Source organism: Gobius niger (assembly GCF_951799975.1).
Source record: "Gobius niger genome assembly, chromosome: 20".
Lineage (NCBI taxonomy): Eukaryota > Metazoa > Chordata > Actinopteri > Gobiiformes > Gobiidae > Gobius > Gobius niger.
This window is the reverse complement of record NC_136871.1, coordinates 3,825,557-3,853,155: the sequence shown is the minus strand read 5'-3', so window position 1 is coordinate 3,853,155 and position 27,599 is coordinate 3,825,557. Positions and strand designations below refer to the sequence as shown.

Here is a 27,599-nt window from a genome sequence, read left to right as displayed (position 1 = left end):
TCATTTTGCAGAATCTTATTGTTCCAAAATAATATCAATTGGCTTTGTGTGGTAATTTGAGACATCCTTTATACTAATGTTTTTATCTTTTACTACATATGTAAGCTTTAATCAAGTTAAGTTTTTATTTTATTTTACTTTATTTAATTTAATTTATTTATTTATCTATGTATTTTGTTTTATTTTATTTTATTTATTTAAATTTGTTGTTTGTTTTTATTTTATATTAATTAGTCAGTCAATCGATTAACCAATCAATCAATCAATCAATCAAATAACTTAACTAATCAATTTTAATTATTAAATGGATTGCTAAAAATGGATTGCTAATTATTTTGGATCTCTTATTTTGTTTTGTTATTGTTAATTTTTACCTCAGGAATGTTTGAATATTCATGGATGGGCTGTCCTTTAGTCTCGCCCTATCTTGTCTCCTACGTTTTATCTAAAAGAAACAGAAAATCGCACTGGTCAGTTTTACTTATCGTTATTATAAAACATTTATGATCATAAAATTTGAAACCATTGTTATTATTTTATTAATAATTATTAATATTAATTTTATCATTACTATTATTATCGTTATTATTATTATTATTATTATTATTATTAAACAAAATAATGTTTTTTGTTTATATGTTTTATCATAATTTATCTCATTTTACTTATAACCTAAGTATGAAAGTAATAAGCTTGATTATTCTAGTATCCAAAGCATATACATATTATTAAGATTAAATAGGGAAATACATCAGTCACCACAAAGCAAGCAACTCAAGCCACAAAAACATCCTTATGTGCAAATGAGGAAAGAAAAGATTGTCAAGCTATTCTCAAACTATATGCACTCAATCTGAATCAAACACACACTGCACCACTTGACGCTGACTGCTCTGTTTTCTTTTTCTTTCACAACACTAGAGGTTGCCACTGTTGTAGTAACTCCATATCGCCTCCAGTCTCAATCATTTACTGAAAGTCGGACTGTCATCATTGTACACGTCACACAAGGGCCGAGTCTACACTGCAGATCCCGCCCATATGACCTTTATAGGAACATGCTTCGTCAGAGCAGGGGAGGAGCTATGATTTTCCCCACAGCATGGTCACTGTGGGAGACGAGGGGAGGGGAAACTATCTAATATATATACTTTAATATGTTTTTACAAAATACAAGAGAATGGGGAAGGCTACTCTTTAATTTATTTTCTATTTTAATATTTTTAGTTTACGCAATTGTGTAGGTCAGAACAACAATGGGCAAGCCATCCAAAAACATTGCAATACATTTCTACACCAGCTATCACAGCTCCAAACACGCAACGAGCAAGCATCGCACACCAGTGCCCCAAAAACACAGCCACGTCACACCACACGAGGAGCCACAGCCTACATTCCGCCAAAGGCAACTCAAATGTGTTTACCTTTTGCCAAACGCAGCCTATGACAACCCAAGCAGCGCAAACCAAGCCACGCCTCCGGAACAGCTGCATGCGACACAGACCCAGCGCTTCAAAGCCATAACCACCAGTACCGAAATGCATCGTCAAAACTCCAAGCACTCGCCCAATACTGTTCTCCTCCACACAACCACGCTTATACAGTATATCTTGTTATTTGGATTATTCAAACCATGTATATCTAGATTGGACATGTAGATCAAATTTATCGTCTAGGTTTTTTCTCTTGCCTTCTTATCAGGCAGACGCTCAAACGTCGGCGCGTTCAATAACAAGGCTCTTGTCACACCTCTTTGAACATGCTTTACGTACTATAACTCAATACACACATACAAAGCCACAATCACAGCAACAAACAGCATGTACACATTTTTTTCTTTAAATAAATCTATTGCTATTTTTAGACTAATTGTTGGTCATTTTGATTACTAATTTTATGCTATTTTTACGTTTATTATTCTTATTACTAATTTATTTTTACACTGTTTTATTATCTATTTATTTACACTTTTTATTACAAAACATATGGTATCTTTTAATGTAGTTTTTTTGCAATAAACGCCTATAGCCTACTATCATCTGTCCCTACACTTTCCCTGTACTGTTTATTTACTTATACTCTTTAAAAAATGAACGTTCAGTTATTTTTATATTGTTTTTATTTATTTTTCTTAAAAAACCTACAGTCTGTTATAATTATACAGCTGTATAATATTTTTTTGTTATTTTCTCTCTCGTGCCAAAAAACAACATTTTAAAAACAGCACGGTACTTTGCTTTTCTCCTGTTTATTTTTCTCTCGTGCCCCAAAAAGCCCTTGTTTCTTTCTTTTCTTGTAGCTACTTTAAAAAAATCAGCACGGTATTCAAGTGTTTTCTTATTATTTTTCTTAAAAAAAGATACAACTAGTTTATTCTATTAATTAATTTACGAAAATGTATACGTAAAGCCCCTCTTTAACCCACAACAACAAAATTTGTTTTTAAACCAATTGACAGAATTTTTTACAAATAGGTTTCTGCGTCACCTTCTCCTTTTGCCGGCCTGTCGTGTGGGATGGGATCTTTACGGAGACTCCGGTAACCTCTGGAACTTTCTCGTGAGAGCCGCGGGGATGGGATGGGCTGCGCTGTTGGACCTCTGTACCTTCGTGTGAGCAGCGGAGATGGAGGGCTGCTCCGTCGGACTCGCGTTATAAAAAGTCTACGGACGATTTGTTACAAAAATATCAAGTCGGCGGTCACCAAATTGTTAAGAATTAAAAAGGTGCGTAACTAAGTTCGCCATCTGCTCCGGTCCGCATCGAAATCACTCTCAGGAGAATGGTTTCCTTCTTAAGGTCATTTATTCAATCAGATGTCACAGAATACATGTTAAAGCTCAACATGCTTCTACGGACGTAACACGGAAGTCTAAAGACCAGTTGCACATCCAATGTTTATATAGGCTTGGCTGTCGTGTCCCAAAACGACACACAGCTCTCGACCCCTGAACACAGATAATACGCAACTCTCAGACTTTAAACACAGAGAAGTGTAGAGAACTGGGCAAAACATGTTTTCTTAACCATTAATCGTTAACCCTATAGGTTAGATAATCATTTGAACCAAAGTACAAGAACATTTACGAAAACATTTTACCTAAGGAGGACAAGACAGAAAACACATGTCAGTCCAAGTTATGACCTCTGCGAAGGTTTTATAAATTGAAACAAGATTAATTAATCCATAGCGTCCCCCGTCCTTAGACTCTCCAGCACGGGAAGGAAAAACTCAAAAACCCGGCAGGAGAAAAGAGAAACCTTGGGGAGAACCACAGAAGGAGAGATCCACTCCCATGGACGGACAGGCTATAGAGACCCAGGGCCGAAGGATCCCTCAGCAGACGGGCCAAGATCACAGACCGTCCAGTCCTCAGATTCCAGAATGCAGGTTCCTCCGTTCACCCAGGTTCCTCCTCAGGCAATAGTAACGTTACTTTAAAATAATTTTACTCAAATAGATGTAAAACGTAGTGGCCAAAATACCAAGTACTTTGCAGAAAATATCACGTGAGTAGTGTGAGTACCGAGTAACTGTTTGATTCATGTCGGTCGTAACATGAATGATGAAAAACAAGACGTGAATGTGAAAATGTGAACATTTTTATATATATAAGAAGAAAATACCATAAAAACTCATAAAAAATAAATAATTATGAAGATTCAAGAAAACAAACACAAAATACATCTGTTTTCCAAGGCAAGGCAAGGCAAGGCAAGTTTATTTGTAGAGCACAATTCATACACAAGGCAATTCAAAGTGCTTCACAGTTGCATAAATATAAGAAAACAAATACAATCAATAAAACATCAACATAGAATTAATCAATTACAGTAAGAGGCAAGAGTGTAGATAAAATACTTTCAGTTATATGCATTTTTAAGTCTTGTTTTGATTCGCTCTGTCTTGAGCACTATTTTTAAGTCTTGTTTTGACTCGCTCTGTCTTGAGCACTCTTTCGCTCTGTCTTGAGCACTATTTTTAAGTCTTGTTTTGACTCGCTCTGTCTTGAGCACTATTTCGCTCTGTCTTGAGCACTATTTTTAAGTCTTGTTTTGACTCGCTCTGTCTTGAGCACTCTTTCGCTCTGTCTTGAGCACTATTTTTAAGTCTTGTTTTGACTCGCTCTGTCTTGAGCACTATTTTGCTCTGTCTTGAGCACCATTTTTAAGTCTTGTTTTGACTCGCTCTGTCTTGAGCACTATTTCGCTCTGTCTTGAGCACTATTTCGCTCTGTCTTGAGCACTATTTTTCTTGCTCGTTCAAAAGTAAGTTACCTAACCTCTGTTTTTGTCGCTCCTTCTCCTCTGGACATCAATATAAAATTAATCAATTACAGTAAAAGGCGAGAGTGCAGATAAAATACTTTCAGTCATATGCACGGGCAAACAGAACTGTTTTCAGCCTGGATTTGAACATTGTCAGAGTTGAGGCCTGTCTCACATCCTCGTGAAGACTGTTCCAGATTTTAGCTGCATGAAACTGAAACGCAGCCTCACCGTGTTTATTATTGACTCTGGGAACCACCAGGAGGCCCCTCCCTGAGGTTCTCAGGGCCCGAGATGGTTCATACGGCTCTAACATGTCAGAGATGTACTTTGGAGCTAAACCATGAAATGACTTGTACACAAGCAGAGCTGTTTTAAAGTCTATTCTCTGAGTGACAGGAAGCCAGTGCAGAGACCGGAGCACTGGACTAATATGGTCGTATTTCCTGGTTCTTGTCAGGACTCGAGCAGCAGCGTTCTGGATGTACTGTAGCTGTCTGATAGCTTGTTTAGAGAGGCCAGTGAGTAGGCCGTTACAGTAGTCTAACCTGCTGGAGACAAATGCATGGATAAGTCTCTCTAAGTCTGGTTTTGACACTATTCCTCTGATCTTAGCAATGTTTTTCAGATGGTAAAAAGCTGCTGATGTTATTGCTTTGATGTGGCTGTTTAAGTTCAGGTCTGAGTCCATGATTACTCCTAGATTTCTAACCTGATTTTTTGGTTTTAGAGAGAGAGACTCAAGGTGACTGATAACACGTTGTCTTTGTGCCTGTGGGCCAAAAACAATGATCTCAGTTTTGTCTGAGTTTAGTTGGAGAAAGTTGTTTTGCATCCACAAACTGATCTGTTGGATGCAGTGACAGAGTGTATCTACAGGCCCATGTTCACCAGCCGTCAGTGACACGTAGATTTGAGTGTCATCTGCATAGTTGTGGTACGACACGTTGTTGCTGTTTATTAGCTGACCCAATGGAAGCATGTACATGTTGAATAAGAGAGGTCCCAAGATTGACCCCTGGGGGACTCCACAGGTCATGGCAATTTTGTCTGAGACACAGTTGCCAATTTCAACAAAGTACGTCCTGTCCTCGAGATAGGACAGTAGCGATTACACGGCACCTTTTTGCATTTTGTGTTAATACATTTTTTCAATCTTAAAGATGCCTAGATGCAAGTTTGCCATTTTATGCTCACTACTGCCACCTCAGGTCTTATGTGTAGCTGCACCTTCTATATTAAGCTCGCGCATGACGGCACTTCAGACCCGAAGTAACACCTTTTTGAGTGACTGTGCAGGGTTTTAGAGGCAGTTGTGGTGAACAGGTCTGAGCTCATTCTACATATTAGGACATGGCTGGAAAATGTAGGGAGAGGAAAATACATAAATTTTAACATTTTTAAACTCCGTATAGTCCCTTTAACACTTCAGTACATGTCAAATTACATTTGGTTTATAAACTTGGGACACATGACTTTTTGCACATTTTAAGGCATAAACATAAAACTTATCCTAATTACTTACTGTATCGTAGTACGTATCGGATCGGCCCCTGAGTATTGTGATACGTATCGGATCATGACAAAAGTGGATCTAGTGAACTACAGAAACGCAAACAGAAACGGCAGATCACAGCATTCTATGTGCCTTCAATATTTAAGGCGAGACACTGCAGGTGAATAGGGAAAAAATGTATATTTACAGATATCAATTTGAAACTTTTGCTGTCGATCACTGGCATAAATGTGAGGGGAAAAAAAATACATTGCAAGTTTTCTGTCATTTTATCTTTTCATATAAGAACGAGGTGTTTTATGCCTAAAAATGCCCCAAATTTCCCATCTTTTCGGCGACGAATTCTGAATAATGGATAGAGCTACATTCAAATTTATGGTTTCATTTTATTGATGAATGAGTTACCAAGACTTTCTCAGAGGGGATTTTGGATATTTCTTTTTAGTTTTAAAATAAGCTGTTTTTTAGTGGAAAAATTTATAAAAATGTAATTTTCGCCTTATTTTCTTGACATTCAAAACTCAATAAATGGGGCTAAGGATTAAATAATAAAAAATCCCTCTGAAAAAATCTTCCAAATATTGTTCAGTCCAAGGCTGGAAAAGTCTTTAGGTCCGACTGACGTGGACATAGTGTCGCCACAATGACAAAAAAATGTGTTTTGAGAAAAAGGCCCTTGAAATTGCATTGTCCCATATAAGTCTATGGGGGAACATTGAATCAGCGCAATATTTAAACATGTTATTGTGAAGATTAGGCATATTTTCTGTTTCCAGGTGAAAGCTTATATGTTCAGAGACCAATTTGGCCCAAAACCTGAAAACTGAAAAAATTGAGTTTTGCCTGTAGTGTCTCCCCTTAAATGGTGAAAAGTAAAATAATTCCTTGTTAAAGTGGCTCAACAAGGTGAAATCATTGACATAACGGGGTAATATTTCTCTTTTGGATCGAGAGAACTACAGAACAGTGTCTCTTGCCCGTCATTAAGTATGAAATCCTCACATTAAGTCAAAATTGGACATAACATCAGCCGGATTGTTGCGCAGTGAATCGGGGCTTCTTCGTGTCCAAAGGGCTCCGTGGCTGGTCGCTAAAGTCGGTCAGCGATACTGCGTTTGGAGCCACGTCTCGTCTTTCTCACGGCGTCTCTGACACTCTCACAATAGCGCCATTGTAGTCAGTTCACATCACTGGATCTCCGCAGGTGCACAGAGACTCACCAGGGGACAATGGATGGCACAAAATGATCATACAGTATATGTCAACACAAGGCGCCTCATTGTAATGTTTATTATGTTTTTAATTTATGTATTAATTGGGGTCACACTGCAAAAAGTAAATATCGAGCATTGGCTTAAATGACTTGAATTGAGGAAATGTATCTTGTTTTGAGCGGTTTTCGATCATTTAGACACTTTTCCTGATCGGACCAAGTTTACTTTGCTTGTTTGAGGACATTTCAGACCAGTTCTAGGGTAAATCTCGCTTGAAACAAGAAAGTAAAATTGCCAATGAGACAAGAACAATTTTCTTACCCCATTGGCAAAGAAAATTACCTGAAATAAGGACGAAATGTATCGAAACGAGTCAGAAACATCTCAGAACAAGTGAAATAATCAAAGACAAATGCCCAACAACTTCTTAACCAGTCAAAACAACAAAATTTGGATTATTATGCTCAAATTGAGATGTTTATACTAGTCTAGTTAATTACTTTTTGCAGTGCACAATGTTCAAAAATATGTGCTATAACAAAGTCTAATCTGGAGTCATTACTCATTTTGACCCAGATTATACTGATTTTATCCTCATTTACATATCAAACACACTCATCAAAATTGATTGTGGCTCTTAATCAATAATTTGGGGAGAAAATCCACTACAACAATAAATTGACGCAATGAACTATTATTTTAAGTCAATTTTTTTTGCAGAAATCTCATCAATCTTATGAAATCGACGCACTACTGTTGAACTTTTCTCTCTTTTCTCTCTCAATGAATTCGACTTTACCTTTTGCTTGTTGATGAATTATTCAAAACAAAGCTTGATTGCCTCCTGTAAAATGCGCCCCTCTCTGAGTGCAACCCTATCGCCCCGGCCCAGGTGGCCTGTCCCGGGACACTGAAACATTTAAGAGCAGAGGCCCTCATGCAGAGAGGTCAGTGGAGCGGTCATCCAGGGCAAATCCAATAAGGAAATGCGTAGACTCCCTCCCCCTAGTTTTGTTCATCGGGAGAGTAATTTCAATTGTGTTGTTATGTTGATTTGACAAGAAAACGTACTTTAAATTGGACATATCCTGCATGTGGGGCTTCAAAATAGACATTACTTTGTGTGTCTCAGTTTTGGTAACATTTTGTAATTTTAACCCCTTAACTCCCACCTGAACCGAGCACATTTTCTCCAGTTTGGCTTTACCCCAGTCCAAAAGCTTCTGGAAAAAAGCTGTGAAAATAGCGACAGAACTGAGACGAAAACAATGGTGGAAATGTGACAAAAAAGTGCTGAAAAATTGATGAAAAAGTGGCAAAAATGTCACAAGAAATTGACCAAAATTGATGAAAAAATGACAAAAATGTGATAAAAAAATTGACAAAAAAATGACAAAATGTGATTAAAAAATGGATGAAAAATGACTAAAAAGTTGCAAAAATGTGATTAAAAAAATGACAAAAATGTGATTAAAAAATTGACAAAAAATTGACAAAAATTAGATTAAAAATGGATGAAAAATGACTAAAAAGTTGAAAAAAATTGATTAAAAAAATGACAAAAATGTGATTAAAAAATTAACAAAAAATTGACAAAAAGGAGATTAAATGTGAATGAAAAATGGATGAAAAAATGACTAAAAAGTTACAAAAATGAGTTGAACACCCAACAAAAAAATGGTGGAAAAATAATCTGATGACGTGAGGAAAAAGATCCTCTCGGAGGGAGTTAAGAGGTTAGATGATGTCTCTGTAAAATTAAATAGTAAAAATGAATGCCTGGGGCTCCTCCTGCTGGCAGCTGTAAGAATAACTTATTCAAAAACAAACATTCAGTTTCGATTCACAGCGTGGTTTACAGTTTCAGCACGGCCTGATGAACACACTGAACACAGAGCGGCTCAGAATCGATATAATGTTGGATTATGGGCTTTAAAAATGCGGAGGACATTTTGGTTGTTTTAACATTGACACAATTGCAAAGGAAGTACAAGCTAAATTAGATTATTCAAAACTGCGTGTATGAAGTTTAAAGCTCCAGAAAGGCAATCCTGCAAAACATGTCCACTTTAATCTTATCCTAGACGTTAGAGACAGGTGAATGTTAAAGATAATAGAAATGGGAGAAAACATTTAATTCACAAAACATTGCACTTTTTATATTGAGATGAACGATAATAATAATTTGTGTCATATTATAAGACTGACTGCATTGGATGGATGGATGGATGGATGGATGGATGGTTGGTTGGTTGGTTGGTTGGTTGGTTGGATAATATTGGATGGATGGATGGATGGATGGATGGATGGATGGTTGGTTGGTTGGTTGGTTGGTTGGTTGGTTGGATGGATAATATTGGGTGGATGGATGGATGGATGGATGGATGGATGGATGGATGGTTGGTTGGTTGGTTGGTTGGTTGGTTGGTTGGTCGGTCGGCACGGTAGCGCATGGATGGATGGATGGATGGATGGATGGATGGATGGTTGGTTGGATAATAATGGATGGATGGATGGATGGATGGATGGTTGGTTGGTTGGTTGGATAATAATGGATGGATGGATGGATGGATGGATGGATGGATGGTTGGTTGGTTGGTTGGTTGGTTGGTTGGTTGGTTGGTTGGTTGGTTGGTTGGTTGGTTGGTTGGTTGGTTGGTTGGTCGGTCGGTCGGTCGGCACGGTAGCGCAGCGGTTAGTGCTCTCGCTTCACAGCTAGAAGGTCCGGGTTCGATTCCCACCTGGACGGGGCCTTTCTGTGTGGAGTTTGCATGTTCTCCCCGTGTCTGTGTAGGTTTCCCCCGGGCACTCCGGTTTCCCCTACCACTAAAAACATGCACAATAGGCCAGGATGAATGATGTGTGTGAGTGAATGTATGGTGGTGGTCAGAGGGTCCGTTGGCGCAGACGTGTGTAGTCGCGAAAGCGTCTCTGACAGTCTCCCCCAGGGGAAACTGAAGCTACAAACGTAGCTTTCCACCACTGAGTATAGAGTGAACGTACAATTGTCTCATGTAAAGCGCTTTGTGACCATGTCTGTGAAAGGCGCTATATATAAAGATCTTCTTCTTCTTCTTCTTGGTTGGTTGGTTGGATGGATAATATTGGATGGATGGATGGATGGTTCTCAAATGGTGCATGGGCTGGGACTAGGTTGCAGAACCATTTATGGTCGGTCCTTGGGTTTGACCAAAGATGACACAACAAAATATTTTCAACGCTTGAAAGAAAACAAATAAGTGAGAAAGAAATTTTATAGCGATATTATTGAAAATTTGTGTCAAAGCTTTGTCTAGTCCAGGGGTTCCCAAACGGTTCAAGCCGCGATCCCCAAAATCCCCCCATTTATAAAACGTAATGAGCATTTATAATCATTTAAGGTCCACAACATTTAAAATCTGGTTAGTTTGGGATTTTGTATATTAATATTTGGATTAATTTCAGTAAAATATGCTGTTTTCAATCAAAAAAAAATTTGCACTTAAGGAAGTGTCTAGTCTACAACCGAAACTGATACTTTTCACCACATCTTTCAGTTGTCTCATAATGTAAAAACAAACAAATGAATTCTGTTATACGGAGTTACTGGTGATAAAAGACATCAGTGTGACATTTTAATTGTAATAATGCTTTTCTACAAGAGATAAAATATGCACAGATTTGTTTTAATGCATTAAAAGTGCATTAAAAAGCATTATACCATGGTCTGGGTGAATACTGGATTCTGATTGGCTGGTGCATTATTTTGGTATAACCGCACACGTAGTCCGGTAGTTAAATCACTGGGATATCACTCCGCTGTGGCGTCGCCATAGCAACGCCTGACACAGCTGAATCAGATAAAGGCGTAATTAGTGACTGACAGGAACGTATGAGATGGATTTTGTTTAATTTCAACGTTTTTGGCCAAAACAAAATGTTTGAATAATGTTTGTAGAGGAGAGTGAGCAGCTAGGTTAGCTACTGTTAATAACATATGAGCTTTACATTTCTATTGAAAACGGTTAAGGCTATTCATCATTTTCAGGCGTACATAAAATGATCCTGCATTGAAGCATATTTGTCTGGATTAGTAAAGTCAAACATAAAAGTTTCAGTTGGGGGGGCCCAGGTGTGAGCGACTCCACCGCAGCTGTTTCCATAAACAGTTGAGCTGGTTGAGCTAGCTAGCTAGCTTCAGGTTAAACAGCGTTAAAGGTAAATAACTCCTGCCCACGAGTGCCGCATATCGGTGTTTCCTTCCAGGGAAAAGTGTTTCCGGGTTAGTCCTGTTGTGTTGTGATTCTGTGCTGATGTTGTGTCGTTGAGCCTGACTGAGATCCTCGTAATAGCTGCGGAGAATGACTCGCTCTGAGACCAGCCTTCAGTGACCGGCTAATAACCCACACAAAATAGTCCCGTAGTCTGGCAGATTTAGTGAGTTTAGTCAATGAAAAAAACATCTATTATAAATGTTACGTTTGTGGGACCCTGGTATAAGCGGATTAAACAACGAGGAGCCGCGTTAGACGTTATAATGCAGGAGGAACAACACTGTGTCGTGGTGTTCTTGACTCCGTGTCGTGCATTATAACCTTCTAATGCGGCTCCTCGTTGTTTAATCCTTGCTTGAACTTGGTTGTTGTATCTGAAGTTCCTGTATAAACCCTACATAGACAAGATAAGTTAAGCGTTGGCATTGGAACAGCCCTGCCATCTGAGCCACTGTCAGCAACAGTGACAAAAGTGGCTCGAGCTTTGAAAACACTTATTTATTTTGAATTTTATTTTGGATTTACATTTCTGAGATCATTTGCAGATATTGCGCCACATTCCTCTGGTCTTTAAAAGCATCACAGTGACTTTCAGGCCCGGTGAGCTGCAAAGGCCTGTTTAAACCCCCACTCCCCCGCGCTGTCCCGGGCCGGTGCACTGAGGGAGTGTTGTGCTCCTGTAACCTGATAAAGAGGTCAGGTCTGCTCTCAGAGAAGGGCCCGAACACTGGGGCTTTGTGCTGCGGGAGGCGGGATAATGGAGGGATCGACCGACGGCAACGTGAGACACAAATATCTCCCAGATAAACGCGGAGCAATGACGCCGCTCAGGAAGGAGATGATTTTATACTCAATGATGTGCAAAATGACAAAAGACATGACTGTACAATCAAAAGAGACGGGAGTTGCTTTGACGGTGTTATATTCCAAAATGAAATGTACAGTAATTAAGTAATTTTATTGTTCTGGCACTTCATTGTAAATCTGTACATTTGTAATGGTTTAATAATGACACACATAATGACGACGATTCATGTACGCCGTGCGTGACCGAGGATCATGCGCCGTCACAAACTGTTGCAAACTGTTATAAACTGTTACCATGTGTTTTGATTATGGCATGAATTATTACGCATGGTCACGAATATTGTCCTGCACTGCTACGGGCTTCTATGGGCTTCTATGGGCAGCTGTGGGGCATTGGGAACTGTCATGTCCTGTCAGGAATCTGTTAAAGGGGGGGTATTATGCAAAATCGACTTTTTCAAGCTTTCCATCATGTTATTCTGTCATTCCCTCATTAAAAACATGCCTGAAGTGTTGCCTTGGCACATTCACGTATTTTTGAGTAATCTGTAAAAACTCTGATGGCGGCCATTTTAGGGATAGGTTTGCCTGAGTCCTCCTAGGAACGCCCCCACCTCCTGGAGACGCCTCCAATATTTTGTCACCAGCCGAGTAACCAACCACTGCTCCTCAGCAGAACCCCCTCCCCACTGATGCCACAGACAACGTGTGGAGGGGGCGTGTCGGAAAGGCTCAGAGGTTCTTAAAGAGACAGAGGCCACCGTTTTTACATACTGAGATATGTTCTTACCTTAGCTTTGACGAGTTCTTTAGGACCTGTCTGATCTTCACCCGTGCCTTCAGTCACGTAAACACAGCGCAGACGGCGTTAGCATTTAGCCTCTCCCTCTCTCCTCTATAGCTCCAAAACAGGTCAAGATAGAAGCTACCAAGCTCTTCCACGTTTTCCCTATTTAAATATGGTTACATGAAGTGTTCCACTACAAAGTATAATTACACAAAATTAAACAATGTGGATTTTCTAAGCGGATAAAAGGGGGAACTATATTGTAAGGCGTAATAATACCAGGAGTAGTTCGAAATCCGCGCAGTAATCTTCACTTTACTCTGCGGATGCCAAATTACTCCTGGTATTACTCTGCTGCGCGTCGTGGTGTTCTTGACTCCGCGTCGTGCATTATAACCGTCTAATGCACGGCTCCTCGTTGTTTAATCCTTACTTAAGGAATGTTACAAGTGACGGAAAAATGCCATTGGTAACGCATCGTGCCTTTTTTTAAACATGTGAAGTGAGGTCCGTGGCCTTTGGGTTTCTAATAAATACCTAAGACAGGGCGAGGAGTCCATTTTCTATTAAAAATATATAAAATGGGGGGGGCTTGTGAACTCTTCTCACCCTAGACCCCAATTAATCTGCTGACGGCCCTGTACCGATTCATAACAATAAAGTCGAACATAATAGAATTGCTTGCTTTAAAAACTAAGAACCCGCCTATAAAGTGTGCGTGTTTTCACAGGTGCGTTTCCTGGAGCAGCAGAACAAGATGCTGGAGACGAAGCTGGAGCTGCTGCAGGGCCACGGGGTCGGCCGCTCCAACGTGGAGCCCCTGTTCGAGGCGTACATGGCCGGACTCAGGCGCCAGATGGACCTGGTCAACAACGACAAGACCAAGCTGGACGGAGAGCTCCGGAACATGCAGGGGCTGGTGGAGGACTACAAGCACAAGTACAGGAAAACCACAAACACGTCTGATCAAACTGTGTTACTCCAGAGATGAAGGATTCTGAGTTCAAAAGCTCTCAAAAAAAGTGTCTCGTCAAGTATCTAGTCAGCTCGACCAAAGCAAATATGACGACGCTAGAAACTGCTCTAATCTTTGTCCAATTGGCTTGAAGATATTGACTGAATGTCCCTACTCTTCAGAAACCCAAACATCCCAAACTGTTAATGTGTGGAAATTGAAGGCTTAATCCTTACTGTATATTCAAAATGATTCATTTTTATTCAGTCATCCTCATGATCAGAGCCGTGGGAAGATATTTTAGTTGCCGAGGGACAAAATTTACCCCCAAAATACTTTTTCTGTGCATAAATCCTGTTTATTAACCTCTTAACTCCCGCCTGAACCGAGAGCATTTTCTCCAGTTCAGCTTTACCCAAATCCTGTAGGCCAGTGTAACGCCTCATTTGAAAGACCTACAAAACTAAATTGATCTTTTTCCTCACATCAGATTTTTTTCCATCACTTTTTTTGGTGGGCAGTCGTCTCATTTTTGTCAAATTTTCGTGACTTTTTTGTCACTTTTTCGTCAAATTATTCACATTTTTTTTGTCAAATTTGTATCACTTTTTCGTCCATTTTTTCCTCCATTTTTCGTCAAATTTTTTCTCACTTTTTTGTCAAATTTTTGTCCATTTTTGTAATTTTTTGTCAGTTTTTCGTCAATGTTTTCTCACTTTTTTCACATTTTCATCCTTGTTTTCGTCTCAGTTTTGTTGCTATTTTCACACCTTTTTTCCAGAAGCTCTTGGATTGGGGTAAAGCTGGAGAAAATGTGCTCGGTTCAGGTGGGAGTTAAGGGGTTAATATTGCCTGCAGTTCACAAACTATCCACCAGGGGGTGCTGCAGCGCCCTCAGCACCCTGGGTTCCCACGGCCTTGCTCATGATTCAATTGTGGTTTAACCTGGACTAGCCTTAACACTAAATTGAGAAATTTATTGTTTGGTTGTAGCCTGTCATTAAAGCACCACAATATGTCGCCAAATAATGATTATCACTGCAAAAAGCAACAATATATTGCAAATTTCTTCTTTTATCTGATAGAAATTGACCCATTTTTAGATAAAACAAAAAAAATACGAGCTTAGAAATGGACAAAAGTTTGGTTTTAGTCATGATTTCCCTAATTAAGTTCAATTTTAGCATTGTTTTGGCCTGATTCAGTCTTTTATATGATTTGTTTTAAAAATGGCTAACATTTACTTTTTTAAGTTTAATGGAATGTAGAGGTCTGATATTTGGGTATTTTACAATATCAGCAATCAGCCGATATCTCATGAACCGGAAGTGGGACTTTCCTTTGGAAAGAGCTCAGACATAGGGCTTTTCCACCAAGGTGTTGGTTCAGAGCTGGTTCTGGTGCCGGGTTGGTTCCACACTGACTTGGTTTTCCACCAAAATGAGAGCTGTGCCTATTGTCATAGCAACGCTTTGGGAAGTCAACATAAAACATGGATAGAAACATCTTACTACAGCCACTTCTCGTTATAAATACAGATAAGTTTATGTTCCTGTCACAGCAGCCGTTAACATTTTGATTTCTTCTTTCTAACTCTTGTTTTAGCTAAAGAGCATAAAGCAAAACAACAGTTTCCTCCACAGAGACTGTTTTGGCTTCTCCAGGAAGTTATAAGCACAAACTAACTCGTATAGAGTTCGGGAATGTGACGTCATATCACTAAGCATTATGGGATTAGCAGCAATTGTAAACTAATGGAGATTTTAGAAGTTAAAATACTGGAGTTATTGTTCACATTAAAACACTTGTACACCACAGTGAGTTAGATGTATTTACCAGCAGTAACTCAGCAGCTAACGGCGCTGCTCCACGGCTATTTTCTCCACTTTATAGACTGCTTTTAGCTAATGTTAGTCAATGGAAATGTATGCTAACAGCTGCAAAGATGGCCGATCTCCATGGTAACTGTAGACTTTCCCGAACTCTATAGATTGCTTGTTGCCCCAGCTGCTGACATCACTGGTGCTCGTTTCTTTGTCCAGCTTTTAACCTGTTCCCAACCGGCACCAGATTTTGGAACCAAGAGCCAGCGTTTTTTCAGTGGAAAACGAAAGAACCGGTTCTGAAACTGGAACTGGCCCAGAACCAGCAACAGCACCGGCCAGAACTGAGAAAAATCGCAGTGAAACTCGGTTACATGTTTGTACACCTATTGTAGATATTTTATGCTGGTGACTTTTTCTTATAGAGATAGAGACTCACCATTTTTTGTTTTGAAATCTGCTGATTTTTGTCTTTCAAATGAGCTCCTTCTAAAGTACCTGAATATGAATGTCCTGAATAAATCAGCCCCGTGCCCCTAATAAAGCTGACCCTGCAGTCTCAGATCAACACTGACACATTTTACAGTTTAGAAGCATCTTAAACGAGATTATAAACGAGATTATAAACAAGACATTTTCAAGAATCAGTCGATAGTTCAATGGTTGATGTCACCTGTAGTGCTCTTTGCTATCAGTCGAGGATGTGGAGGCACTGGTATAGCTGAATTTTTAAAGTAACTGATTCATTTTTTTTGTGTATTTTTGGTGTTGTTTGTTTGTGATGTCACTCTGTCTCTTTGGACCTCGAGTTCGTAATAAAGTTGAATTGAATAATTGATTGATTGAATAGGCAGTGCACATCAGTCCTTCAAAATCCACAAAAATCGGCATCAGCCTGAGACAAACCCATATCGGTCGACCTCTAATGGAATCTTCTGTGTTTAAATGGTTTAGTAAAAATGTTGCAATAATACAGTATTCGAGATAGTTCAGTCCAACATCACAGTTTTTCTCATCATATCTTGCTGCCCTCAGATTCCTTCAGAACCACCGACAGAAGCTATTTGTTCTACTCACTCTAAACATCCAGAAAACCGACTGCTTTAAAGAAAAAGAGTTGTTTTACACTTTACGCTGTGACGCTGTTCTTGAAAATGTCACGCTTTTGTCATGTCTAGTAAAACCTGCCCTTTATCCCTGTGTGTGTTTGTGTGTGTTTGTGCCAGATACGAAGACGAGATCAACAAAAGGAACAACCTGGAGAACGACTTTGTGATCCTGAAGAAGGTCAGTGTCATTGACTCTCACAGGTGTGGTCGGCAACGCGATACTGTCCTATTGTGGTTCACTGTACAAACTATTGTTCTCTCCCTTCATACCATGGTCTGGGTGAATACTCGATTCTGATTGGCTGGTGGTGCTAACAAGCGTGCATTATTTTGGTATAACCGCACACGTAGTCCAGTAGTTAAATCACTGGGATATCACTCCGCTGTGGCGTCGCCATAGCAACACATGACACAGCTGAATCAGATAACGGCGTAATTAGTGACTGACAGGAACGTATGAGATGGATTTTGTGTTAATTTCAACGTTTTTGGCCAAAACAAAACGTTTGCTAAATGTTTGTAGAGGAGAGTGAGCAGCTAGGTTAGCTACTGTTAATAACATATGAGCTTTACATTTCTATTGAAAACGGTTAAGGCACTATTCATAGTTGAAATCATGGCGTGAAGGAAGACAAGAGACCCGTGCGTGGAGTGAAGTTTTGAGGATATTTACTGGGAGAAAAGTGCAGAGTATAAACACAGTTTCACAAAGAATAAACGGTAGACATGGGTTTATATCATAGTATGTAAATGAGGTTACGTATAGGGCGTCTCCTTAAAGACGATAGGCTCAAGTCCAAATTTCTAAATAAGGTTGCTTCTCTCAGAGAGGCTGCTAGAGACCAGCTATGTCCAGGATAAACATACATGTGGGGGCCCTAATAGAGGAAAAACACTCCTTGACGTAAAAGCATTCCAATGCGAGTTGAAAGTTGAACATACGAAGCCCATACATGGAGATCACACTGGCATACTTATTCATCTATAATATAATTTAAACATAGTAATGTTAAAATTATGATTTCAATAGTTTTCAGGCGTACATAAAATGATCCTGCATTGAAGCATATTTGTCTGGATTAGTAAAGTCAAACATAAAAGTTTCAGTTGGGGGGGCCCAGGTGTGAGCGACTCCACCGCAGCTGTTTCCATAAACAGTTGAGCTGGTTGAGCTAGCTAGCTTTAGCTTCAGGTTAAACAGCGTAAAAGTGAAATAACTCCTGCCCACGAGTGCCGCATATCGGTGTTTACTTCCAGGGAAAAGTGTTTCCGGGTTAGTCCTGTTGTGTTGTGATTCTGTGCTGATGTTGTGTCGTTGAGCCTGACTGAGATCCTCGTAATAGCTGCGGAGAATGACTCGCTCTGAGACCAGCCTTCAGTGACCGGCTAATAACCCACACAAAATAGTCCCGTAGTCTGGCAGATTTAGTGAGTTTAGTAAATGAAAAAAACATTTATTATAAATGTTACGTTTGTGGGACCCTGGTATAAGCGGATTAAACATCGAGGAGCCGCATTAGACGCTTATAATGCAGGAGTAACTCCACTGTGTCCTGGTGTTCTTGACTCCGCGTCGTGCATTATAACCGTCTAATGCGGCTCCTCGTTGTTTAATCCTTACTTAACGCCTCTTATGCACTTTCCTCCAATAACACAAATACCGACAACTAACAGTCTGACGAAATGTGTTTAAAATACAGGTAAAAAGTAAGTATAAGTGTGTGTCTACTGTGTCCAGAGGAAAGAAATAAAGTCTAGATTGTTAGAGCAACAGAAATATTTTTGCGCAACGTCAAAATGCTGAGGTTTTTTACTTGGTGTAATTGCTAATATAACTCGACCTATTACGCCTCAAAAACTGGAAAAGGTCAGTTGTCTTCTCGGAGTAATTTGGCATCCGCACAGTAAAGTGAAGATTACTGCGCGGATTTCGAACTACTCCTGGTATTATTACGCCTTACAATATAGTCCCCCCTTTTATCCGCTTAGAAAATCCACAATGTTTAGTTTTGTGTAATTATACTTTGTAGTGGAACACTTCACGTGACCATATTTAAATAGGGAAAACGTGGAAGAGCTTGGTAGCTTCTATCTTGACCTGTTTTGGAGCTATAGAGGAGAGAGGGAGAGGCTAAATGCTAGAACTAGATAGAACTTGTCAAAGCTAAGGTAAGAACATATCTCAGTATGTAAAAACTGTGGCCTATTCCTTTAAGGACTCAATTCCACACAAACAATGATCAGGTTGAATATTTGTGGATCTTCTATTTGGAGATTTCTTTCAAAAGATCTGCCTCTCCCATAGATTAATATTGGCACCTGCCCTCCTTCCGAAATTATGACATGCTACCACTTATCTGTAAATGCAGGCGAATAACAAAGTCCATGCTTATAGTGGTTTATGTGTAAACAGGACGTGGACTCTGCCTACCTGGTGAAGGCAGACCTGGAGGACAAAGTGGGAGCCATGACCGATGAGATCAACTTCCTGCGCAGCGTCTACGAGGAGGTGCTCTGATTTCGGAGAGTGTTCTATAATATAAGTAAGATATACAGTGTTTGATTGTGTTTGGCCCCGTGTCCCGGGTGTAGGAGCTGCGTGAGCTGCAGGCCAGTATCAAGGACACGTCTGTGGTGGTGCAGATGGACAACAGCCGCACCCTCAACATGGACCAGATCGTGTCTGAGGTCAAAGCTCAGTACGAGGAGATCGCAGCCCGGAGCAGGGAGGAGGCTGAGGCCTGGTACAAGACCAAAGTAAGGGCAACACATGTTCTAGGTTCTAAAATGTCATTATGTTGCACTTTTAAAGGGACACTGTGTAACATTTTGGACTATACTCTTGCCATCAGTGCAGAACATGCTCATATTGACCAGCTCGACACAGAAAAATACTATTACTGCAGGGAATAATCAAAAAATTGATTTGGATGAGGACCTAACCTGTTTTAATCTCAAATTCTAATGACTTTAGTCACATCTCCATGGAAACGAGCAGGAGACGTCCCGACTCCTGGTAAAGTCCCATTTATGATTATGCATTATTCCTTGAACGAATATTTAAATGTTTTTACTGTATATTCATAATAAACTGAACTGAAATGAACTGAAAGACAGTCATGTCTTAGATGAGCTGAGCCGCTCACAGCAAAAACACATGTTTGTTTTGTACATACTTAGGTATTTTTCCAATGATGAAATGATCTATCACAAAATAAATGCTAGTATTTCAATTTTATAAGTAAAATGCTGTGCTGTGTGCCTTTAAGTCAGTTTTTTGTGTCCAAATTGAAGTTGTGCAAAAGCTTTACTTGGTCTGTTTGTATTTGCGAACACGCCCATATATTTCTATAATTATATTCTCCATGCAAAAAGAATAAAATGTGCCGGTCCTCATCGCTCACTCCTGTGTACCGTATTTTCCGCACAATAAGTCGCTCCGGAGTGTAAGACGCACTAGCCAAAAAACGCCTATAGATACAGACGGCATCTCGTCATAGAAGGGGGCGTGGCCTCGCCGAGGGGGGAAATAGAATCTTTAGGGAAACACAATTTTTCACAGCAGATTGTTTTGTAGAAGTGAGAAAGCGTCAGTTCTAGCTAGCGCTAGCTAACCGTTTGCATTAGCCCGATGCTAACATGTAGCATTATGTATTTATGGGCTGTTGAGCCACTTTGCTCCTCTCCATGTCTTTGTATCTTTATTTAGTAGAAAACTATATTCATAATTCAGCGTTTGTTAAAGTAGTTTTTGAGTAATTAGAGAAAGTTTACATTTTTCCAAAATTGTTTTCCCCCTTAACAGGGCAATTCCAGAGATGCCGTCTGTATCTATGTCTCTGCTAACCTGACACATTGATGGTACATGACGCATAACTAAATCGGTGTCACATAAACAGTTCAGATAACTATAGCATAGAAGAAGAGAGACAAGAACATACCAAACTCTCGATCTCACTCCAAATCACTAAATCCATTGAAATCTTCATCCTCTGAACAATCGCCATGGCAACAACCTGGACACGGAGGCGTAACTGCACCGTTGACAAGCCTCTCCCGGCAACATGTTTTTCAAGCTCTCATTTGGGGAACTCGTTCCTCTACCTGTGGCTCTAGCTTTTAGCCCGTGATTAGCTTTCTTTTGTTTTCTTCTCTAAGAGTAACCTCCGCTTCTCGCTCACTCCAAACTTTCTTTCTGCTGCTCGATGAGCCTGCAGTGCCCTCTAGCGGCATGTGAAATGATATATTTGAATAAAAAAACAGAAGACTTATAGTCCGGAAAATACGGTATAAGGATTTTAAGTGATGTCAAATTAAGTCCAATGTCATTACAAAACATCGCTGACACACCTTTCAGAAGTTCTCAAAATGGCCTCCATCTGCATCGTGTTTCTTTGTTTCTCCTCCAGTTTGACCAGATGTCGGTGCAGGCCAGTCAGTTTGGAGACGAGCTGCGGATCGTGAAAGGAGAGCTGGCCGAAGTGAACCGCCTCATCAGCCGCCTGCAGAGCGAGATCGAGGCTGTGAAAGCTCAGGTACGAACAAGTGGAAATGGATCTACAAGTGTCCACAAGTTTACTCTTTGAGAGACGGCTCATTTCCAGACGTAGGTAAAGTCGTCACAAAAGCGGTGGGTATTTCACTGGGAGGATTGATGATCTGAACCAGACTTGTAGAGCGCTTTTTTGGACACTCAAAGACGCTTTACATGGGGTATAAAACAAAAAGGGGGTTTAGGAAAAAGCTAGTTTGAACAGGTGGGTTTTGAGCACTGATTTGAAGGTTGGTATTGAGTCAGAGTTTCTAATGGGCTGTGGGAGAGAGTTCCAGAGAGTGGGGGCGGCGAGGGCGAAGGCTCGGTCCCCCAAGGTCCGGCGGTTAGTGCGGGCGATGGGAGTGATGCGGTTGGAGTCGGCTGAGCGGAGGCGACGGGTGGCAGAGGTGGGAGACTCGAGTCACATGACTTGACCCGAGTCAGACTCGAGTCGCAATTTTCGGGACTTGAGACTTACTTGACCAAAGCTGCAAAAAGACTTGACTTGACTCTGGACTTGCTGTTTGTGACTCGAGACTTAACTTGGACTTGAGGCCAATGACTCTCAATGACTCGCTGTGACTTTATAGTTATTATTTATTTGAGTGAAACTGTCGAAAGATCAGGATTCATTTAGTAAAAGCGGCGCATCTTTGTTTACATTATGGTGATTAGCCACATGCGTGTTCGGTTTCCAGACGGAGCGTCTGATCAATACAGCGCGAAAAGGCAGGAGGAAATATTTCTTTGGATGCATGAAAAGTTTTCGAAAGACAGTGAAGAGGAGGAGATTTACGGACAGGAAAACGTTTGAAACAATGGACTGGACCTACAGCGCAGACGGAGCCTCCAGAACCACGATGTAAGAGCTGATTAATCAACAGGAATCTTGGGGCTTTACAATGTTTTAAGTCATTCACACAAAGTTTAAAGCATTTAGAGGTTATTTTACACATCTGCACACAGCCCAGTGACAGCGGGACTGAAGGCTACGCAGAATCTATTTTGAACAGGGGCGAATCCGAGTATACAGGAACTGGGGCAGTACAGGGGAACCACTGACAGAAAAACCACCAGAGACTAACAAATATAAAAATATTATTTTATATTTATATTTCACACTACAAGGAAAAGCAGCTCATGTTTGAAAGACTCTGTTTCATTTTTTTTTTTAAGTCGCCCCCCCCCGGGCCCCCTTCCTTAAAATGCTGTCCTGGTAATTTTGTACATAGACTGTTTATTTAAAATATATATAGTTTGAATTTTTTGGTAATTATATATTAATTAAACTTTAAATCCATGAGATTTTACAAAGTTTGATTATAGCCAAATTTTTTAAAATCGCTATATCTTGAGAAAGCACTTTCAAGATTAAACACATGAAAAGTTGACACGCTGGCGTTTGTGACTTGAGGTGACTTGCCGGCTTAAGCAAGACTTGACTTGACAAAAGCTATGACTTGACTTGACTTGACTTGACCCCATGACCGATTGACTTGGACTTACTTGGGACTTGGACCTTCACGACTTGGACTTGACTCGAGACTTGCATTTAGTGACTTACTCCCACCTCTGCGTTGATGTTGCTGCTGGAGCTCGGTGAGGTAGGGCGGGGCCAGGTTATGGAGGGATTTGTAGGTGAGGAGGAGGAGGAGCTTGTACTGGTTCCCAAAGTTGGACATAATTAACCATATTTTTTATGTTTTCCACCTTAAATTATTATAAATGCTAATTGTATTTTGCAGAAGGGGGTGCTGAGTTGTTCGTTAAAGCAGTACTCGTGTAACTCATGGCTCTAGAGGCCATAAGCGCCACTGCAGGTGTCGTAGCATGTTGTGGTTCTTCACTCATTAATTGTCCGTGAGAGTAAATCCTACGCTGACAGAAAAGACAAAAGGAGAGAGGGATATTGTACATCCAATTACACAATGGAGATATTTTTTTCACTCACTCAAACTTGGCTGTAAATATTGTTTAAGTTAGCCCGCAGCTAGCTTTGCCCGTTAGCCTGTTAGCTTCTTCTTCGTGACACCATTAGTGTGTATTGGTGACTCCGACCCAGAGACAGTCAAGTTGCAATTGTGGTTTTCTGGCCAGAGACACCAGGGGAGATGAAAGACCCCCAATCATCCCATTAACACTTGTATTACCCCCAGAGGGATAAACAAATTACTCCTTTAAGTGATTTTGAGGGCAACACATGACTGCTTGACACTGTGCCATCTACAGTGTTGTGAGTTCAACTCCCAGCTCCAACAGTTGTTTCCCTTCCTCATCCCCTTTCACACTGAACTGTTCTGACTAATAAAGCCCATGAGTCATAAAAATCTTGAAAAAGCTTTAAGTAAATGTAACTTACTCACTGCTGCCCCCTTGTGGTCCCCAGCGAGCCGGTCTGGAGAACCAGCTGGCCGAGGCGGAGGAGAGAGGCGAGCTGGCTGTGAAGGAGGCCAAAGCTCGGACCAGAGACCTGGAGGACGCTCTGCAGAGGGCCAAGCAGGACATGGCCCGCCAGCTCCGCGAGTACCAGGTGTGTGACGCAGCATCAGACGAGCGCCACAACTACAGGCTTCAAAGTGTTTCCAAACTTACATGAAATCTGTTCCAATGTGTTTAGGATAGACTTATTTCCATCAGCCACATTAGTCTCTGGTTTCTGATGCCGCATTTTTACCCACAGTGTTCTTGTTTTGACCCGCAGGACCTCATGAATCTAAAGCTGGCTCTGGACATTGAGATTGCCACTTACAGGAAGCTCCTGGAAGGTGAAGAGGACAGGTACAACCAGTCAGTCGTCCATTTACTTCAATGCATTATTATTCTCTTGTTAAGTCACACTGCGCAACATATCGCCCAATAAATGATAAAAATACGCTCATTTATTCAATTTAACTGGTGTTTGTCCCAATGAGAAATACGTAAAAAACTAATGAGTGGACTCGAAGCTTTCTTCAGCTCGTGTCCAAACATTCAACACATGAACAAATGATATCACCCTTGTCTGTGTTAATTTTGTCGACTAAAACTAGACGAAAATGGAAAGAAATTGAAAATAATTGTTTGACTAAACATTGACTAAAAATAAACAATATGTTTGTCACACTGGCCTGCACTAACGCTGTTGTTGCCCCAGGCGCAAGATCGAGAACACAATGTGCAGTACGAGAAAGGGTAATATATATAGGAAGGAAAAAATTCTGCTTCTGCTAAACAAGCTCTCATGATCTACTTTTTATTAAGGTTTCCGTGCAGTATTTAAAAGCATTAAAAGTCGATATACAATGGTCTGGGTGAATACTCGATTCTGATTGGCTGGAGGGTGTCCGTTAAAAAGTGATTACGTACACCGAGCCCGGCAACAGTTACAAAACAGTTCAATCACGTTCTAAATAATAAGGTGAATACGTTTCTTAAAGGAAAAGGCCACCATTTTTACATACTGAGATATGTTCTTACCTTAGCTTTGACGAGTTCTTTAGGACCTGTCTGATCTTCACCCGTGCCTTCAGTCACGTAAACACAGCGCAGACGGCGTTAGCATTTAGCCTCTCCCTCTCTCCTCTATAGCTCCAAAACAGGTCAAGATAGAAGCTACCAAGCTCTTCCACGTTTTCCCTATTTAAATATGGTTACGTGAAGTGTTCCACTACAAAGTATAATTACACCAATTAAACAATGTGGATTTTCTAAGCAGATAAAAGGAGGGACTATATTGTAAGGCGTAATAATACCAGGAGTAGTTCGAAATCCGCGCAGTAATCTTCACTTTACTGCGCGGATGCCAAATTACTCCTGGTATTATTATGCCTTACAATATAGTCCCTCCTTTTATCTGCTTAGAAAATCCACATTGTTTAATTTTGTGTAATTATACTTTGTAGTGGAACACTTCACGTAACCAAAAATGTCACAAAAACTCAACAAAACTTTACAAAAACTCAACCAAAATTTACAAAAATTCAACAAAAATGTCACAAAAACTCAACCAACTAGTGACAAAAATGCAACAAAAATATGACAAAAATTCAACAAAAAGTGACAAAAAGCTCAACCAAAAAGTAACAAAAAATCTACAAAAATGTCACAAAAACTCAACCAACGAGTGACAAAAAGCTCAACCAAAAAGTAACAAAAATGCAACAAAAAGTGACAAAAACTCAACAAAAATGTGACAAAAAGCTCAACCAAAAAGTAACAAAAATGCAACAAAAATGTTACAAAAACTCAACAAAAAGTGACAAAAAGCTCAACCAAAAAGTAACAAAAATGCAACAAAAAGTGACAAAAACTCAACAAAAATGTGACAAAAATGAAAAAGGAAAAAAAAAAATTACGAAAGGTGACACAACACAGCAACAGCGCAAGGAAAAAGGTCAGTTTTGTGGGTCAAAAGAGGACAGAATGCATTCGGTTAAGGCGGGGGTAAGAGGTTAAAATATGTATTTGTGGAAGTGTCACAATTACCCTAATTTGGGCCAGGCTGGTCAGAGTCCAGGGCTGCTCGGGTTTTTGTTCCGCAGTGGGACTTTAAAGACACATCAGCGATTTTCTGCTGCGTTTTGGTTAGTTTAAAAGCAGCGTAAATGTTTTCATTGTTGCTTCTATGTTTTAGGCTGGGCCAGCAGTCCATCCTCAACATCCAGTCCGTCTCCAGCTACAGTAAGTGACCCGGAGACACGGACCACAGCGAGACCAAAGAGCTACACCTGTTTACACCTATAACATAGCTTTGATGTGAATCTGAATAGACATAAAACGACCCCTAATGTTTACGTGCTGGGACGCGTGCTTGTCACTGATTGGCTTTTCTTTGGTTCTCGCTCTCTCCACCCCCTTCTTCCTCCCTCCACACCCCACCTCTTGGCCTCTGTCCTGTCTGTGTGCAGGTCCCGCTAAAAGCTCTAACGGCTACAGCAGTCAGAGCGTCTCCCCTCTGCCCAAGCTGCTCATAAAGACCACAGAGACCAGGGACAACAGCAGATTCAGCTTTCACTGAGAGATAATGACGGAAAGACACACATTTGGGGCGATTGTGTTAAAGAAACGCATATTTAGGTTTCAAAATGTGAAATTCTGTAAAAGCAGATTTAGGCTAAAATCAATACAAGATTATCCGCTAGTGATGAAACTTGCTTGATGCTGTCACTTAACAGGGTTTAACTATTAAAGAGGCCTGCACTATATCAGCCAAGGCCAATAGAATAAACAGAATACTTCTTATTACTGTATTATTAGACGTAAACCTTTTGTATAAGGCGCTATACAGCCTATGTGTTATGAAAGTAGGTGTCTTTTTTTTCCATAGCCCAATGTTTGCGTAGTAATGGATGACCATATAATAAAACTGAGTATCTGGGCCTGTGTTGTTTTTCTTTAAGTCGGCTACTTTCTCTACATTTATGAAAACTAACAAACAAGAACATGACTTGAATCGGCTTATTGAACATATGGACAATAATTAGCCTAATCTATTCAATCTCATTTGACCAAAGTCCTGTAACATAACACTATACTAATACAATCTGCAAAAGGAAAACGCAGGTTACATAACTTATTTATTGAGCAAGAGCATAAGTGATCAAAGTAAACAAAAATATTCAGAATCAGAATTGTATTTATTGCCATTGTTTGAGAACAGGTTTTTCTCGGTGCGCTCGTGCAACATAAAACATATAACTCAGAAGTTAGATGTATAAGGGCATGTACGATTATAGGGCATGCATAAAGAATATTGTCCCCTAAACTGTTATTTTATCTCTCATTTTTAATGTTTATCTTAATGGGTCTATACAAAGTTTAAAAATGTAAAAAATATGTATTTTCCTCCCCCTACATGTTCCAGCCATGACCTGTTACTTCTGGTCTGAAGTGCCGTCATGCACGAGCTTAATATAGAAGCTGCAGTTACACATAAGACCTGAGGTGGCAGTATTTATTTTATTTTATTTTATTGATGGGATCCCCATTAGCACAGCAGAGCTGTCGCTATTCTTCCTGGGGTCCACATAGAAAAACAAAAAGAAATACATTAAAGAAAAAGAAAAGTACATTAACATACAAAAGCCACGCAACAATGTAAACAATATATTACTGTATCACAGTTCATAATCACTAATTTAGTAGTGAGTATAAAATGACAAACTTGCATCTAGTCTCTTTAAAGATGCATCATGCAACTTTTAATGACACCTAAACAAAAACTCAGATGTTTCATGTTTCACCAACTATACAGCGGCTGGGTCACTCAAAGGTCAAGTAGCCTTCGCATTAATAGTGGTTTCCTTTAGTCAACATTGGACAGTGTTCAGAATCAGAATCAGAATCAGAATCAG

At 40.0% G+C, this 27,599-nt stretch overlaps 1 protein-coding gene across 2 annotated transcripts in view; it reads left to right on the top strand.

Annotated features, from left to right (window-relative positions):
- LOC306980076 (intermediate filament protein ON3-like) overlaps nt 1-26,274 on the top strand; it is a 33,114-nt gene extending 6,840 nt beyond the window's left edge. Inside the window, exons 2-10 of one of the 2 annotated variants that reach the window (XM_079579314.1) lie at nt 13,577-13,785; nt 16,851-16,911; nt 19,147-19,242; nt 19,326-19,490; nt 21,143-21,268; nt 23,654-23,797; nt 23,969-24,045; nt 25,880-25,926; nt 26,154-26,274. In XM_079579314.1, coding sequence (XP_079435440.1) covers nt 13,577-13,785; nt 16,851-16,911; nt 19,147-19,242; nt 19,326-19,490; nt 21,143-21,268; nt 23,654-23,797; nt 23,969-24,045; nt 25,880-25,926; nt 26,154-26,263 — 1,035 coding nt within the window. In that variant the 3' untranslated portion in view covers nt 26,264-26,274. Of the gene's footprint in view, nt 1-13,576; nt 13,786-16,850; nt 16,912-19,146; nt 19,243-19,325; nt 19,491-21,142; nt 21,269-23,653; nt 23,798-23,968; nt 24,055-25,879; nt 25,927-26,153 lie in introns of both variants that reach the window. The other variant, XM_079579313.1, reaches the window with a different exon arrangement.
- Nucleotides 26,275-27,599: the final 1,325 nt, after the last annotated feature.